Source organism: Mercenaria mercenaria, chromosome 15, assembly GCF_021730395.1.
Source record: "Mercenaria mercenaria strain notata chromosome 15, MADL_Memer_1, whole genome shotgun sequence".
Classification (NCBI taxonomy): Eukaryota; Metazoa; Mollusca; class Bivalvia; order Venerida; family Veneridae; genus Mercenaria; species Mercenaria mercenaria.
In genome coordinates, this window is record NC_069375.1 from 59803530 (window position 1) to 59822971 (window position 19442).

General features: G+C 32.2%; 1 protein-coding gene across 2 annotated transcripts; it reads left to right on the top strand.

Moving 5' to 3' along the window:
• The first annotated feature begins 4547 nt into the window (after window positions 1–4547).
• On the top strand, window positions 4548–19192 carry LOC123555906 (N-acetylglucosamine-1-phosphotransferase subunits alpha/beta-like). Of its 2 annotated transcripts, XM_045346496.2 has the most exons (9): window positions 4548–4712; window positions 8998–9074; window positions 9729–9815; window positions 10129–10300; window positions 14438–14608; window positions 16854–17155; window positions 17806–17940; window positions 18397–18498; window positions 18997–19192. In XM_045346496.2, exons 1-9 carry the CDS (start codon window positions 4596–4598, stop codon window positions 19121–19123), a joined length of 1290 nt encoding a protein of 429 aa, XP_045202431.2. In that variant the 5' UTR covers window positions 4548–4595; the 3' UTR covers window positions 19124–19192. The 2 variants fall into 2 exon arrangements, with proteins under 2 accessions (XP_045202431.2, XP_045202436.2); XM_045346501.2 differs by lacking the exon at window positions 8998–9074 and having other exon boundaries at window positions 4568–4712.
• Window positions 19193–19442: the final 250 nt, after the last annotated feature.

The following is a 19442-nucleotide window of genomic DNA, read 5'->3' on the forward strand; positions in this document are numbered from 1 at the left end:
AAAGAAGATGGTTATGCCTTTTAACTTGTTTCTCCTGTTGTTGTAGCCTTTTGCAAAGGTTTTAAGTACATTCGAAAATGGTCTTTAAGTTTGCATTCTACATAAATTTACACGTCGGAAAGTTATGTGTTATTGTCCTTCTGTTCTAAACATGTTAATGATAAGAGAGAAACGTTTTGAAAACCATGACATAATATGATCACCAAGTATATTGTATTAACATATCAAACGTTACATTTCATTTTTTTCTTAATTGTTACATTTTTATATCTTGCTGTATAAATGTTACAAGAAAACATTTCAGGTAATATAATAAAACATGTTGTAGCTTCAATTTGATCAAGAAGTAATAAGAAATATATAGTAAAATCCTTTGGAAATAGAACGAAATGCAATTAAAGCTACTCACACACAGTCTAGGTTGACATTTTCAATTTTATTCCCACCAAGTTTGGAGAAGAGTGTATATATGGCACTGAAAAATGTTAAAGCGGGTGAAATTAAAAGTAATATATTGATATAAATGCAAGAATAATGTAAATACTCGGCATTATTTCAAAAGTGTTGCTACAGTGTACTACCTTCTGGCCAATATGTTTTGTTATAATAAGAAGAATATCTTGCAAAAAGCGTATGTCAATAAGTTCACCAATTTAGTAATCTACTGTTGAAAACTGTTTCTTACTTTACACAGTAAACTTTCCACGATGTTTCAGTGGCAAACTTCGGCGTTTGATGTCGTTAATTTAGCGGAAATGTCTGAATTAAGAAAGTAAGTAGTGAACGAGAGATAACTATATAACAATAACCGATCGGCTGTGGCTTTACTACTAAATGACAAAGTGTTTGAAGCTATTTCTGCATCATAACACTCTCATGATTATGCCTATGAGTTGTCAACATGATTATTCAAACTATTTATTTGTCTTATTATTTTATCATAGTTATCTCAAGGTTTCTATTGTTCATCCATCAAAATATATCATGTTTCAAATATTTGTGATGCTAATGGTACAAACAGTCTCTGGAACAAAACGAAGGTGTTAAAACTTGGTTGTGGCCTTGAATAAAGAAAATTATTCTCCACATTGTTTATCTTTAAACAAAACTAAAAATAAAAGGAGAGCACCTTGCGCACAAGTTCGTCTTTTACCTTTTACTGAAGTTACGGACCGAAGTAAAAATCAATGTAGAAAAAATGTGTTGAAAACAACACAAATGTTGTCAAAACTTAATAATTCCTTATGTTTAATCGGGGTATCTTTAAAATCAACTTAAGCATCTAAGGTCAAATGTTTCTAATTTTGATGTGGTTTGCTGCAGTTAAATGAGTTAAATGAGCATATTTCATTTTCATCCGCTTAATTTTGGTACTTATTCTAGCATGTTATTAAATCGGAATGATAATTATATTGTTTTAATGTTATAATATTTGTTTTTTCTTCTTATTATTTATGTCATTATTATTATTATTATTATTATTATTATTATTATTATTATCAGTAGTAGTAGTAGTAGTAGTAGTAGTAGTAGTAGTAGTAGTAGCAGCAGCAGCAGCAGCAGTAGCAGTAGTATTAGTTTCGAGTTTTCGAAATAAGAAATGACACAGCGTCCTTAATCACATATGACATATGTTGCCTCAAAAAGTTTTCTTCGAATATTTTGATCATTGTACATACAACGATGTTTGCAGTATCTCTGTCAATGACTGTCAATAAAAATCTATTAAATTTAGAGATAAGAACATCATATCGCACCTGTTAACACTTTGTCAGATAACAGTTTACTCAAGCTATCTATTATACCTTAATCTTATTTCTGTATGACAGATTTATTACGGGGCAGATAATTAACCCAGCTGTTGAAAATAAAGCAAGACAAATGCGTTTAATTCATCTTAAATATGGATTCATATAATGGCATTGATAGAATCTCCTTACTTTGATGAGATAGAACAAAGCAAAGATCCAATATAAGAAGAACATATCACATTACTTAATAGTACATCTTTTGTTTGTGCTATATGGCAAGATTGGTGGTTCTACCCTGGTGGCCGTCCGTGACGAAATAACACATGAAGATGTACCTTTTGGACTTTATCCAAAATCAAAAGCTGGAAAATTGTCATATGACTAGTAATTATGTAGGTTTGACGTTAAATCCATCACAAACAAAATCAGAATGACCTCGCCTTGAGGCCATTATCTGTTTGTGTATGGGCTTATTCCGACCAAAAACTACTTCACCAGCCTTAAGTCTCAGTTATGTAAGCATACAATATGGGCCCATTACTAGCCTTTATCAAAAGCTTATATTGTACAGACAATATTAGGGGACAAATGTGTTCCTTCATGTGTGTAAATTTTACCCATATTTAGTATATCTAATATTCAATCTGCAATGATTACTGACAATGGGTAATACTTTGTAAAAACTACATGTAGAACGACTGGTCGTAGAAATTAAAAGAGGCAACTGTTGTGTTTCGGTAAAATAGTTTGAAATGATCATCACAGGGATACCTTTCAAACCATTATAAAGCAATATATAATTTTCAAGAAACAGTTTCTTATAAGAGCACGCATAGGATTTAAGAAGAGCCTTAAATGTCCAGTTATAAGCGACTTCAAAAGAAATGTATGTACGTATCAAATTAAGAAATGTCGTGGGTAAAATTTTGACATTTTGTTTGATGAAACCTATCCAGAAATAAATGATTTTTTTTTTCAAATAAAACGTTTAGACCCACAGAAATTCACATGAGTTAAGATGTAAATAAAGATACCAATGCGAAGGGAAAAGTCTCTACTGCTTAAATATAGCCTTATTTTTTACAATTAATGAAAATACAATTTTAGAACTGTTGAACCATGACTGTGCTATTCCGTATTTCTCAGGTCATATCTCAATTAGACGGAGTGGGTTCAGATTAGCAAGCGGTTTTCTCTTTATATCTTGAAGATAGGGTAAGTCTCTATGCAATGATCGAATAAAATAAATTACTATTGTGGCATACTGTTAACGCACTTTTATTAGCACTCAACTTCTTTCCGCATCATTTGAGGGTAAATGCCACAGTTGCCTATATGTGTATAGCGCAAAAAATTTCATACGGGCAGAATTTCTTTAAACTTTGTGTATTGACTGAGAATCAAGTTTAAAACGGAAATATGTATCAAAAGTCATAAGTACCCATACTTATACTTGAATTATCTGTCACTTGAAAGTAGATTTTTTCAGTATTTTCGGACTTCCAAGTGAAGATAATTCATGGCCAAGGCTGGGTTCCCGTGGTTTGTTTTATTTCATATTTCTGTTTTTTTATTTTATTTTCTGTCAGTAAAAAGTTTAAAGAAGAAATTCTTTCTGTAAGAAAATTGTTGCCCCATATCAATATAGAAACTGTAGCAAATGCCTTTTACTATGAACATGACAAAATGATACCGCAAAATCCTAGTCTTTCCCATGGACCGAATCTCTTTAAACATTATATACTGACTGCAAATAAAGTCTGAAACAGAAATATAAATTAAAAAGCACAGCTCTCTTACCTTGATTTTGAATTATCTGCCCTTGAAAATTGGACTTTTTAGTATTTTCTAATTTTCAAGAGCAGAAAGTACAAGATCAAACCAGGGTACCATATGTTTTAATACATATATCTTTTTCAACTTGAGTCACAGTCAGTGCACTATGTTTAAAGAAATTCTGCCCGTAGAAATATTGTTGCCCTATATAAGTAGAAGCAACTGTGGCATTTACCTTTAATCGCACAACATCAGTGTCAGTCTCAGTCTCAATTCTTTACACATGTAATTAAGTTTGATTACTTGTTAGTGAAATAATTTGATGGTATCATGAATTTGTAGGCAAAACATGAATTTGTGTTGTTGTTTTATTTTTAATCTCATTAATATTTGTAACAGTTAACTTGAAAAGAGCAAACACGTCCGAGCATTTGAAGTAGTTAATGGCGGCCCGTTTGTAAAACTATTTCCAACATCAACCGAGAGTGGAAGATCTATGGGTTTGACCTGATATTTAGTCACTTCACGGTCAAGGAAATTAATATATACAACCAGCCATAAATATGCCTGGGTTAAATTAGTTAAAAATAAATCATGTGTGAAAAGTGTAGAGCAATTTATTCAACAAGTGTTTGTTTTTATCTTTTTTCGCAGATCAAGCCATGTTTAATAGATTCACAAAGTTTACTTTCATTGCTTGTAACTGTAAGCTATGTTGAAAAGCACATTATATCATATGTATCGCACCATTAAAGCGATAATAAATAGGGGGACTTTTCGACTCATTGCGATAGGCTTTAATCAGTAGCTTTCCAAGGTGATAATTCTCAAAATTAAATGCATTTGAAAATTTCGGTGAGTTTTCTATCAAAAGATTTCCTGTCCGCCCGAAGAGCATTTTAAGGTAAAACGTCAGAGATATAATTTAAGACTAATAATACATTTCCAACCAATAAAACATCGTAAATTCCAAGGTGCATAATATCTTGGTTATGTAATCGATATTTCTCATGATATTTGCATACGTCGCTGAACAATAGTCCAATCTACAACATACATCATTTTAAAATGACAGGAATATACAATAGATATATTTTTAAGAAATTGAGCATATTTGCGTTCATAGTCATATTAGGTGGTTTTATCCACTATATTGATAATGTTGGAAAATGTTCCAGTACAAAGGTATGTAAAATAGAAGTAGTTTATTTTGTGAATGTATTTTAGGGTGAATAATATCTAAATCTTATCGAAGATAAAAGAACACTTACAAATCATAGACGAATAGCTTAAAACACTTTACAGCAGTTTGTTATGTAATTTGTGGTAATCCATCGTAACAAGCAACTTTTTAAAAAAAGAGTTTCATTACGTTGTTTAAAATTGAATATGATTATAACGCTGTGCGCTGATGCTTTTTATAACATTACGTACGCAGATGTTTTTAAACTAATATATGCGCACGTATTAGCTATAACGTGAGCACGTAATAAGTTATACGCGCAGAGATGTTTTACTACTTATATGTGCGCTGATGTTTTTATACCAATACGTGTGGCAATGTTTTTTAAACTAATATGAGTGCAAGTACATGTATTAGCTATTACGTGTGCACGCATTACGTTATACGTGTGCAGTTGTTTTTCTACTAATATGTGCGCTGATGTTTTTTCAACTAATACGTGCGCACGTATAAGTTATAACGTGCGCACGTATTTGTATATAACACCTATATCCCCTCTGTGCCGACGTACTTTGCAGATTTTTTTGAACTCATTTTTCTTTAGTCAAAGCTTAAGTGACTGTCATATTAGTGTGATTAGTGCATACATTGCATGGGCATTATTTTACTTTATTATGTGCGGCTTTTACAGGTAACGTCACAAATCACTCGGCGTCAGGTAACTGTCGTATATGTATAATTTGTAAATTATGAAATAAACATATATTTCAATTAATGATACCTTAGGACAAAATAAAGCGTACAGTGCAATTAAGATATTGTTTTCTTATTTGGCTTTGTAAAAATAGTTCATGTTGTACCCATTTGCCGTGTTTTTCTAATATTAAGAATATTTTAAAGACCAATTCTCTGTAAGAACCAAAAAAATAAAGAAGGGGTCGGAAACTCATAGTCTCAGAATTACTTCATATTTGCACCCTTTTTAGTATTCAAGAAATATATGAAGAATTAAGGGTGAAAAGATATGAATTAGCTCTGGTTACCATGGAAACTGGAACGTTATACTTTTTGCGAAAAATGGCAATTTCTGAGAGTCAAATTTTACTAAAATGTTACAATTTTCTTCACACATAGTGGTCTCTATGTCTGAAATAGAGCACTAATTTTTATATATGCCTAAAATACATGCCTGAAGTAATTATTCAAAACAAAAATTATCTTTCAAAGTTTTCAAAGTTTTAGAAGAAACAATTTTATAAATACCCCCTTTTAAGATTATACATTATCTTTAAAAATTGGTCTGCATGTACTAGTATATTTTTTAACTTGTAATAGAAAAAAGTGCACGCATCTGAATATAAAATTGTATGGATTCTGCAGAGCAATGATACCTATTTCAATTTAGTTATCTTTAAAAATTGGTCTGCATGTACTAGTATATTTTTTAACTTCTAATAGAAAAAAGTGCACGCATCTGAATATAAAATTGTATGGATTCTGCAGAGCAATGATACCTATTTCAATTTAAGGAGGAATTTTAGTGTGTCATTCATAATTGAGCTTTTTAGAAAATTTTAAAAATTGACAAAAAAATGAGTTTTCAGCAAACTCATTTATGCCTAAATTACAGAATAACCTGAAATAATATTACACTATAGCAAAATATAAGTCTTTCATGTATAAAGCAACTGTTTTCATTGTAGTGTTATCCTTTAAAATTGATCCTTCAGTGGGTTTATATACAAAGTTCACTTATGAAGATACGCAAACTGATTTCTATCCACAGTTTAGACTCATTTCTGCCAGAGAAGTTTACCCAAACAATGTCGCTATTCGGCAAATTTTAAACGTGGACTTAGTTTGAGGGGACACATCCAAGTATTGCATGTCCTTTTAGCATAAATTCTCTTACTGGCATTGTATAATATACTGAAAATTGGCAAAATCCGAGTAGAAATCTGATTTCAGCATAATCCAGAAAGTAAACTCAGTTAAGCTCTTTGTGTTTTCCTAAATAAAGAGCATCAAGGGGAGGTAATAAAGATAGGAAAACTACCACAAATCATAAACTTTGGCCCAAATCTGCAAAAATGTGTCTGGATGACCCACTACAATTTATGTTTCGTTTTGAAATATCATCTTCCCTTTATACAAACAAATATACTTTTCGGCTGAGACCTGTGCAATTTTCAAGACGTAGCGCACAATATAAACGTATGTTTAGCTGCATAAATATTATTTTTCTTGAAGATGAAAGTCTAGATCTAGAAAGAATTAAGAATTTTTAAAACCTTTTTTTTAACTTCTAGCAGACATACATGTAATCAATTTGGCAAGGTTCGCGCCATTTTCCGTCCGAAGAGGTATTGTATTCTAGCGGTCTTAACAAAAAATTTAGCCTGGTGACCCATACATTTTTAGCCATTTTCATGCTCATAATACAATTATCTATAAACAAGAAAAACAGGAAAATATTCTATGAAAGAGTTTTTTTTCAAAATCTAAAAATATTCTTCACTATGGGTATTTTTCATTGAAAAAGTTCACAAAAGTGAATATGAAACAATCTTTTTTTCTTTTTTTTAATTTGTACCCATTATTGTAAGGATATTGAAGATTTAGTATTATAAACATGACTTTGATATCAAATAAGTATATAATAAAATCTGTAAAAAGAATAAACCTTATTGTGCTGTCTTGATGTATAGTTTGGTTGGGATTTATAAAAAAGCAGAAAATTATGAAAATGTTGAAAAATCGCTGGCAGTTTCAGCAACAGTGGGTGTGTTCAAAACAATTTTTCACAAAAACAAGCCTGGTGAACCATTGTTTTTATTTGTTTATTGTTTTCAGCACAAATTTTCCTATTATATTTGTGAATTTGAAAAAAATCTATAAAAGGAAAAAAACAATAGGAATTCTCTTTAAACATTTCATCTCAAAATGAAAAAAGCTAATGTTCACAACAATAAACTTAAGTTACATCTTAGATATATACATTATTTTATTCTCATAAAAAATCTTTTCTCACTTATCTAATTTTCAACTTTGGACAATTTTAAGTATCTTATCTTCATGCAATTCAATGAAAGGACAACTTATTTTCGGAAATCAAAGATTTAATATTATGTAAATGAAGTATGTAATGATATCTATGAAAATCATATAGACAAGACGTTGCTCTTGCTTGTTGCGTGTGTGAGATTTCTATGGTTAAAGAAAAGTTTTTTGTTTTTTTTTCTAGCTCGCTGTTTATGCTAGATTCCACAATAAGAAACAATTATATAATCACTGTAAATGTTTTTTTTAATTCGTTGCTTGTTAAATATTTCTAGCACCCATGTGTTAAATTTTCACGACAATGCATTCTAGCTCGTTGCTTGGTTGAGAGTTTTAATGTATGGGGAACAGATTTGTTTGTTTTGGGTTTAACAACGTTTTTCAACAGTATTTTAGTCATGTAACGGTGGGCATTTAACCTAACCAGTGTTCCTGGATTCTGTACCAGTACAAACCTGTTCTCCACTAGTAACTTCCAACTTCTCCACTTGATTCAGAGGACGAATGCTTTTACACACAATGTCTTTTATCAAATCGTCATGGAAAATGTAACGCCCCGCCCGAGGATTGAACTCACGTCCCGCGATCCGTAGACCGACGCTCTCCATACTGAGCTAAGCGGGCGGGTGACGGAGTATAGAACATAGTGTTTAAGGTAACATTTCTCTCGGAACTAAAAGTGAATCTGACACACGCAATACGATCGTCTAAACATTTCATTTCTATTCAATATTAACTTGGTGATATCATACCTATTAATTATATCCATTCTAAATATTCTTATATTCTTAATCGCATTACATGAAGATGCATTTTGTTTTGAGAGAAAAAGAGAAAAATAGTATCAAAAGTTTATTACAAAGAGGTTTTAAGTCATGATAATGTGATTAAAGAAATGGCACGGTATAAGCTGAATTCAGTATATAATTTTAAATAACACATTTACCACCAAATGGCGGAGATCATCAAGTCAGAATAAAAGTACCCGGTAAGTAATACGAATCGTAACACTGCAATATTTAGTCGCTCACCGATAGGATGCACTTGCATAGTTTAAAGTAGAATCTATTTTTGAACACTAGAGAAAAGAAAGTGATTTTATTTCATTAGAGTTCAACGAAAATAATTAGGAAGTTAAGTTATATATTTTCGATTAAAAGTTTGGTCAAAATTAATAACATGAGTCGCGATCAGGTATTAAACTCAATAATTAACATACCCTTTCAGACAAATCAGATGACAGAAAAGTCAATCAATGTTGGAAGAGACCATATTGTAGACAGCAGATGCCATGAGTCTCTTAAGTAAGATCATTTCTGCAAAATACTTCTGTACACTTATGACCGCTCAGACCGCGTAATTCCTACCGACAAGTCGCCTTTGTGCATTGGCATTAACGTAAACGACGACTGTAAAACGCAACGAAAGTGACGAGAATCATCAAAACATATTTTAAGGTAGTGGACATGTAATGACAATTGGGAAACTATTCATTCTCCAAACGGAATTTCGGCATTCTTCGTAAGAACATCTCATTTCGAGGGCATGACATTTTGTGGTCTTGGTCAAAACGGCAAGGATATGGATATTTCGTGGGGATATAAATTTGTGGATTTCAACTTTTGAACATAAAGTGAATGCGAATTTTATTTGTTCATTAGGATTAAATTTCGTGGATTGACTCAACGACGAAATCCACGAAAACTAGTCCCCGAGGATTATTAATAATTTCACAGTATCCGAAAGACTTATGCGCGCGAGACTATATTACAATTTATTTTCGAAGAAACGAGAATACGCAAACAAAAGGAAAATTTTGTGTCATTACTAGTTATCTACCTTAAACAAATAGTAATAATCATTTCATACTAAACTTCAAACTAAACTTTCATATCTTTTCTGAAACATATAGTATACGCAAATTTACATATGTCATATGTTGTTATTTTTATTCTCAGTTTTTCGAAACCGGTTGATCTCGTATTAACGTGGGTAAATGGCAGCGACCAATCCTTTATCGAGGAAATGTTAAAGTTCAAGCCAATGTATGTAAATTTTATTTATTTTGTTAGATAACTTTAACTGAGAAATGTATTATTTATTCTTTATCATAATTTAACAATAGAAACATGTGATTTTTCTTTGTTTCTTTTCGAAATACATGTAGTTTAACACAAAATAGGAAAAAGATCATGCGAATGATAACAGCCGTAGTTTGTATATACATGTGTTACTACCAATTATGTAGTAAAATTAATCTTTGCAAAATAAGAATGATCATAATAATAATAATAATTATAGGTATTTGTTTCGTTTAACACATCATCGTTTGCATTCCTATATATGTCTTTACTGAAGGAGTACGAAAATTGAACCGAAGAGATACAGGGACTTGGGAACACTGAGATATGCTTTACGATCTGTGGAGAAGTATGCCAACTGGTTTCGGCACGTGTATATAGTAACAAATGGCCAGGTTCCGAGCTGGCTAAATCTTAACAATCAAAGAGTATCGATAGTGAAACACTCGGTAAGAGATTGTTTAACATTTTAGTCACATCAAAAATAAAAGATGACATAATACACAAAGTATTTTAACTTTAAGCACAGACGGTCACACGAGTAGAACAGTTGCCTTTTTGTCAGCTATCTGGATGACTAGATTGTTTCATCTAATGAAAATACTTGCTGATTCAGAGATGACTGGGAAGCTATCAAGATTAATAAACTATTATATTTTATCTTGAAATCTTTAAGTTAATACATCAAGTAATCTTTTTAAGTCTAAAAGTATTTCTGAAGAATTAAACAGCTTTTCACAAATGCTTTAAGAGGGCCCCTCATCTCTCTTGTTACCCTGAAAAGTATAAATCATTATAAAGAACCATCTTGTCAATCAAATGAATACAGAAAGTTTTGTCAAAATTCCTGTTATAACTAAAAAGTCTGTTAAAGGAAAGCTTAATTCCTTAGACAGTAGTAAATCTACAGACCTTGATGTAATAAATGCATGATTTCTAAAACTCAGCAGTGAGGCCATTACCAAACCATTAGTTAAAATCATAAATCTTAAACAAGGTAATTTTCCTAAAGCATTAACGGGTAAGGTTACCCCTATCCATAAAAAGGGTCCAAAGTCAGATAAAAACAATTACAGACCCATATCTTTATAACCGTATTACCAATATTATCACAAATCATAGAAAAGCGTGTATCAGACAACCTAAAGCAGTTTCTTGAAGATAACAACGTATTACACCAGCAACAGTCAGGCTTCAGGTCAAATTGTTCATGCGAAACAGTATTAACAGTGTTAACAGACAACTGGATAGAAGCTATTTACAACAGCAAACTTGGTAGCAATATTTTTTTTTAATCTAACAAAAGCTTTCGGTCTGGTCATCCACTCATTACTCATTACTTATTAGGAAGCTTCAGTGTTACAATATATCAAGTCATTTCATAAAATGGTTTGAATCTTATTTGTCGGACAGGTCTCAAAAAGTATTTGTTTCCGGAACTCTCTCGGGACCTCTGAGTTTATCATCTGGAGTTCCACAGGGTTCTGTATTAGGGCCTATCCTTTTCATTACCTACATAAATGACTTACCCGTACACTTATCACACTCAGCAACAGACATGCTGATGACACAACGCTAACTGTGACAGTTAGCTCTATTCTATGCTACAGAGTGTGCATGTAGTACAGGACAGGTATGATCACAATACCATGATTCCAAACACACAGAAAACAAAAGCTATATACATATAAGCCTTATCTCAATTGCAAAATAAGACTGAAACAACACCAGAACTACAGCTATCGTTAAACAATGAAAACATAAAATATGCACAAATTGAAAAACTTATCGGAGTTCAGGTTGACAGTTCTTCAAGCAGAACACACATTTAAACAATTCTAATCTATACTTACTGTTACGAATAAAATGTTTCTCTTAACCTGCATGCACGTAAACTTTTCTACGATGCATATATCTTACCCCATCTGGACTACTGTTGTTCTGTTTGTGGAAACTGCTCGGATGATCTGTAAGACAAAATAATTAAGTTTCAGAATAGAGCAGCTCGCATTATCCTTGATAAGGACTTTGACGCACCATCTGAACCTTTTTCTCAAGAATTAACTTGGATAAAATATACTGACAGAATCGTGTATAAAAAAGATACCTTAATCTTCAAGTCAGTAATGCATGAAAGAAACAGATCGGTTAACATCCCCCATTCATGACAGGAATCTCAGATCCTCAAATAACTTACGTTTGCTAATTCCTAAACCAAACTTGAAGTTTTATAGAAAGTCTTTTGTCATATTCTAGTCATAAGATCTGGAATGACATACCTTTGTCAGTGCAGCAGTCAGAGAAAACTCAGAAAATTAAAACGATTTATTTACATTGGAAGTACTCTGGTTTTATGTGATTTACAGTATCTTCTGCTCTATCTACATGTTTTTGACATTGTTAATTATTGTTAATAAAATCTTTGTATGATAAAAACAAACACACATAACAAAACGACTATGCACTGTATACAATTGTATTTCTATTTTAAATATTTATTGTATTATGTTAATGCCTTGTAAATATTTGTAGCTTGCAAATATGTATATTTAGAGGCCGACATGGAAGATAGGGCTTGCCTAAATGTGCATCCACGTGAAATAAAGTCGTTATTATTATTATTATTATTATTATTAAGAATAGTTTAAGAATTAAAGTTACTTTTTTCGATTTGTTCCTGCTTCGTAATATACATGCTAATAGATTCAAGGTTTGTTAAAATGAAAAAAAAAAATGAAAAAAGACATATCAAAACTTTAATATTTTTGTATGTGTTATCATTAATTTAATGACGTACCTTGATTGATATTACAAGTTTGGTATAAATAATTTAGAGGCAATGAGTTTAATCTTGCTAGTTTAGTACAAGTACCTATAAGACAAAGGTTTATTATTAAGTGTTTTTTTAAGCAAAGAAGCACAAGCCTATATAGATTTCAATCTTGGTAGACTAGTTAATTATAAAGTACCTTAAATTAGAAGCAAAGAAGCAAAAGATAATAGGTAAGGGTAGATTTCTGGGAAGCACAGAGCACAAAAAAAAACACAGTCCCAGAGTCACGCATTTGCAAAGTAGACCCACAATAAAAAGAAGCTGTAATGGAAAAATATTTCAGACGGGTTGCTTCAAACATCCAACACAAAAGTCTGTTTGAGTTAAATCTTACTAGTTACGTATTATGTATTTTGGAAGCAAAGAAGAAGAAGCATATATAGAGTTCAGTTTGCTAGTTTATTATTAAGTGTTTTAGAAAAAAAGAAGTAAAAGTTTTTATGGAGATTAATCTTGCTAGCTACATGTAAGTATCAAGACTTGAGAAGCAAAGAAGCAAAAGTTTATATGGAGTTCAATTTTGTTAATTAAGCAAAAAGTACTTTGGAAGCAAAGAAGCCAAGGGCCAAAATGCAAAATCCTATACAGAGTTCAACCTTGCTAGTTCAGTATTATGTACTTTACGAGCGTAGGTGCAAAAGTCTTTATCAAAATACACATACTTTTTGTTTGGCTTATGACATCAAGTCTTACCACACAGTCAAGTGGTAATCGCCTACTGAATCAGATGTTCATGTCTGTTTAGAGCATACTTGTATGTCTAACCTATACGGAGCATTTTTGAGCAACTGCATTTTAGGATTCATAATTTGGTCATTTGAAAGGTGGTTACTCAGATTTTGATCAAACAATGTATTTGTTCGAAAGTTTAAATTATTACTTACCGTTATTTGTGTTCACTGAGTGCTTAAGTTAGATTTGTTAGATTTTCGCACAAAGTATTTTTGAAATTAAATTTGCCTATCCTGGTTTCCCAACCAAAATATAATTGTTCTAGCATTGTAATTTAAGAAAAATATGCATATTATACATTTAAGAGATGTTTATGTGCCAAAGGTGTACATTGACAAATATATGTTTAGCCTAAAGGCATAACAAATGCAAGTTTGTAAAATTATTATAACGCCTCATCCCCTACCCTATCCCTCTCTCCCTTACCTATTTTGGTTCCGCAACCAGGACATACATTTGATAAATGAAAAGTTCGGAAACTACATACTGTTTAAAAACTTGTCTTTTTGCTCATATTGTTGGAATATTCAATTATCTATCCCAGTATCTATCAAATGTAAACAGAAAACTAGAAATTGCATTGAAATCAAAAGAAAAATCCACAATGTAAAGATTTTAACATTAAAGGGGAGTAATTATTACAAAATTGAATAAAAATTAATAAAAGATACATTTCTGTATCTTTCTAGATTTTACTCTAGATCTTACTCTTTGTAATTGGTATTTTGTTCATTAAATAAATCTGTCAACAACTGAAAAATGTCATGAATGTTGCTTAAATGTGATTGACCACTTTTGACCATGAATTACTGGGTCTCATTTGAGCTTATTTTGCAGTGTGTTTGACTCATTGACAAATAAGGTTTCGTTCAGGGCAACGTCTGACCATCACGTCTTTGTTTGTTTTTATTTAGCAGTGATGTTTTCTTTTCTTCAAGAGAATTTAGAAGCACTAAATTCATTGTATACAGTATAAAATATCAGTCATTCTGAGAGTTTATATTCTTTTTAATTATTTCAGGAAATATTCAGAAATGCAAGCCATCTTCCAACATTTAATGCGCAAGCAATTGATTGCCACATTCACAATATTCAAGGCTTAGCCCAGCACTTCATTTACATGAATGATGACATTTTCTTTGCTAACCCAGTTGAACTGGCTGATTTCTATACGAATGAAACTGGTTTCAAAGTAAGTGTGTGTTGTTTATGTTCTTTCTCTTTATAATGAATCCAATTATAAAACTTTTATGACATAAACTTATCTTATAAAAATGATCATACTATTACCGTAGCATTTTGAATAATAAGCCAATATCAGTGAAGTGGTCGTGGTCGTAGTGTGCGCTAATGAAAAGCTGTTTATCTTCTGACGCATTTATTAATACACGTATTTGCTCTAAATTAAACAAGAATTATCCTGTTTATCCTTCTACTAAGACGCCATACAACGCTTTGGAAGCAAGATCGATATTCTGTCCTCTTTACAGTATTTTACATTGTGTTGTCTTTTTTTCAATGCCTGCATTTTACATATCGGTACGGTATCTCATTATTTTGATGCTAATACTTTATAATGTATTATGTGTCTAAAATGGTAGTATTTGCATAGTATTGCAGTGATTCTGGAACATATACTCTAAATCGCGAATAGGTTCTCGAATGTCTGTAGCAACATGTCTTTGTAGTAATTCTAACTAGCGAATGAGTTGTTCAGCGCTTTTGAATGTTGCTACAGCGACTTTAATTCGTGAAAGGGTTTTCCAATGGCCAAATTTATATCTCGTTACAGTTACTGTAAAAGGCAGTGGCTTTAAATCGTGAATGGGTTCTCCGATGCCTGTATTTGCATATTGCTATAGTAACGCAAATCGTAAAATGGCTTCTCCATTGCCTGAATGGCATAACGTTACAGTGGCTCTTTATCGTGAAATGTTTCTCAAGAGCATATACTAGTAACGAGTTATTGTAAATGTGATCTAAATCACGAATTGTTTCTTCAATGCACATCACGTGAATATTATAACAGTGACGATGACTCTAAATCGCGTTAAGCCTCTTCAATAGTGACTGTGTACCGCAATGCTAATATACATGTATGAATATCTTAGACAACTAACAGATGAATCAATTTGAATTTTTGAATGCCTGAATTTTGTATCATTGCTGTGACTCAAAATTCTGAATAAATGTTACTATCGCCTGTATTTGAATATAATTGCAGCCTTTTTAAAATAAATGTGAAAGAGTGTCTCAATACCTGTTTGTTTCTTCTTGCAACGATTTATTCGTTTGAGTCATTTATATATGATGGAAAGTTCTCAAGGCCTGCATTTGTGTTTCGTTGCATCAAACCTATAATATGAACGGGACCTTCAACTGGCTCAATCTGCACACTGTTGCATAAACTCTACAATGTAACGGATATTCTTTAATGCCTGTTATTGCATAACGTTTTAGCAATGTCGCCTTTGCTGTATTATTTTGTACATTGATGCAGCAATATTGTAAATTGTGATAATACGGGGACACAGAACAAACATATAAAAAGACATATTGGGTATGAATTTTGTCAAATCCGGACTATAGGAATACCTGTGTGTGATTCGGCCAGGTAAATTCAACCGCCAGATCATGTTAATGATAAAATCAAGAAACAATATATCCCAAACAGTGATTTGTCATTAAATAAAATCATTATGTAAAATTTAGATGCGAAAGAATTATATCACGCAGCCCGAGTGATACCATTATATGCATCTAAACGACAAACAATGATTTTATTAAAGAGCAAATGAGTGTTTGAGATATATCATTTCGATTCCAGCACGCTTTCAATGATTATTATGTACATCATTGTCGACATTCACCAAATATTTGCCTGTTTTCTGTCGGTGTCTTTTCCAGCGCAACACCTTTGCCGTTTGACGCTATGACGTAATAATTGTGATGTCAGAAACATGAATTATTGCATAATGAAAAACAATTTTCATCCTTCTTTGTTTAATATAAATACATATTGGATCGTATTAGAATGACTCTTTATTACATACCTCAATATATCACGTGCTTTTTTAAGTCAGATATTAATATTAACGCCTCTTAAGCAAAACAATACGTCCTTTTATTCGGGGGGTCTTGGTTATTAATTTTAAACAGAAATCTTGGCTGTTTGTATCTGCATATCATGACATGAACTCTTAATCTGAAATAATGAGTTTAATGCAAGTATTCCCTTAATGTGAACAATTATCATAGCATAGATAGTGGAAGAAATCTATTTTCTGTCTAATGACGCCGTGTTTTGCAGAGTAGTTTTACGCATATGATACAGTATATGTAGGGTTTTCAAATGCTTTGCTACTCGAAAGATTATAAACATACACTCCTGATCACTATTTCAAAAAAAAAAAATGTAGTTTTTGTATTACATACAGATCAGATTTGGTGCCGAAAGGGTTCCAGACTGTTCAGACAAATGTCGTCTCTCCGACATGAACAATGGTATTTGTGACTCGTCTTGCAATATCAGTTTCTGTGAGTGGGATGGTGGAGACTGCAATGTTGTTGCCACAGAAACAAACCAAGAATCAATAATTAAACATTACGGATCATTCTACGGAAGCCTTGTGTATACGTCTCTTGCGTATAATAAAGCATTTGGGTATGTGCATAGAAATGTTCCGGCGCATGTACCTCACATTACAGACATAGCGATAATGAATGAACTTCAGAACAGGTAAGTTTTTGCTTGCAGTATTAATGCGAGTCTCCGAAACATAGACGGTCACATGTGAAATATGATAAATATACGCATGACGATCCGCCTACAGTCCTGATAAAGACAAGTTAAATAAGGTTAAATACTGGGACTGTTAATGTCTACTATGTGTTAATTTTTGACATTTAAGAACCAATTGCCTGTTGTTTATGGCTTCTATTCTTTTACCTTCTTAACCATTCCTATTTAAAGGAAATAAACACGAAGTATTGCGTATATGTTGAATATATGACGTAATTTTTTATGTAATGCTAATGTGTGCTATCGCTTAAATATCATAAACATTGATAATTTCAGTTATGTTTTTGATTCAACCAAGGAGCACATTTAAATAAGTAAAAATATACATATATCTTAAAGAGATTATCCGTTTTTGGGGAATATCACTATATACTTTTTATTCATTCGTTCTTTCTAACAGTACTACAGCGCTCTGAAGTCGCATAATATATCCGCTCTTCTATGAATATTGATAATAATGAAAAAATAGCGTTTATCGTATATTTGTTTATAAAAATATGAACAAAAAATGAAAGCAAAGCACTTTCCTTAATAGATATAATTGTATTTGATAAATGATGTTTGCTTTAGCTGTTTCTATTCCTTAGATTTCCTGAAGAGTGGGCGAGAACTTCAGCAAACAGATTTCGTGATCCGCACAGCTTCCAGCACGCCTTTGCCTTTTATCATTTTTTGTTGAGACCTCGACGAAATGAGTGTGGCGGAGAAAGGACACACCCAATGTAAACAATAAGTTATCAAGTATACTGAATATGAGCTCCTGTTTGTAAGCTCTGAAGACTTGTATAAAATTATCTTTATCCATATTGATGTGTGCAATGGGTTGATTAAGATGAGAATTTGGAAATTATTGCTCGTCAGTGTCACTGAAATAATCTGCTTTGTCATACGTTTACTAGCTTAAGGTATGATATTAAAAATCCTAAAAGAATATTCTTAAGATGCCTAGGGTCCAACCAAGTAACATGTCAGCGAGTTGGATGTAACTGAGCCTGTCTATGAAAGGAATGAAATGTGCAACACACTCCACGACAAATAGCACCTACGTAAGCAGGAATCATACATCATTATATTATTTAGATACTAAGATACTATGAATTTATTTAAGAACGCCATGAAAACATATATACAAAATTTGTATCCTGTTAAACTACGTAATATCTATTTCTTTGTCGCAGTGCCACGACATACAAGGGATATGAGGATTACACATATAGTGCCACTGGGAATTCAACAAAATTGGAAAAGGCTTTAACAAGTCTTTTACGTAAAAGGCACAAGTAAGTAAATATGTAGTTATCCGAGCCTCATAGAAAATGTTACATCAATTTACGTACTAAATGAAATATGCAGAGGATGAAAGTGTCTCTGACAGTTCTTTATCAACATTTGAAAGTTTGTAAAGTTACACATAGTTTTCGAAAATACATGTTTTTGGTATCATTTTAAAGCGTGATGAATGCACAACAACAGAGTAAGGCAAATACTGTATATTGATTTGCCCATTGTCCGTCTGTCTATCGGTCGGTCTGAAGTCAGTCGGGTACTAGTTAATGCTTTGGCCTAAAGTTGTTAAACTTTATTGGATGATTTCCTGCGGTTAGCAATAACAACTTACTTTGAGGGGTTAGTTGGTAAAATGTAGGCACTTTGAACTGCTTTTGTCTACCATTGTCAAACTGCATAGGATAATTACAACAGTGTTTGTGTTTATAAACGGTCATATCAGAATGTTACTGATCTATTATGTGACATTCACAATTTTGTATTTCTTACAGGAAGTTTGCATGTATAAATGATCACATGGGTTTCCAAAATGACGATGAGGTGGCTCGCAATAGGAAAGTCATATTTGAATTCTTTGAGGACTATTTTCCAGAGCCTTCAAGTTTTGAGGTTTTATGAAATTCATACCAGTGTGTACTATGATGTATATACAAATGTTTTATTAATAAGTGTCTCGTCAATTAGTTATATTTTTGTTGTTTTGTTTTGTTGTTGTTTTTGTATCTGTTGGGTTTAACGTCGCAAAGACACAGTTATAGGTCATATGGCGACTTTCAACCTTTGATGTTGGAGGAAGATTTAAGGTGCCCCTCGATGTATTATTTCATCATGGTTGGGCATCTGGGTAGAACCACCGACCTTCCGTAAGCCAGCTGGATGGCTTCATCATAGGAAACCTTCAACGCTCTGAGTGAGGCTCGAATCTGCATCGGCTCGG

Bases quoted from the DNA above. Each gene is read 5' to 3' on its own strand.
- LOC123555906 (XM_045346496.2), top strand. From the start codon at position 4,596: ATGACAGGAATATACAATAGATATATTTTTAAGAAATTGAGCATATTT. The intron at 9,075-9,728 runs GTAAGATCATTT...TTTTATTCTCAG, and splicing joins AGATGCCATGAGTCTCTTAA to TTTTTCGAAACCGGTTGATC. The intron at 17,941-18,396 runs GTAAACAATAAG...TCTTTGTCGCAG, and splicing joins GGAGAAAGGACACACCCAAT to TGCCACGACATACAAGGGAT.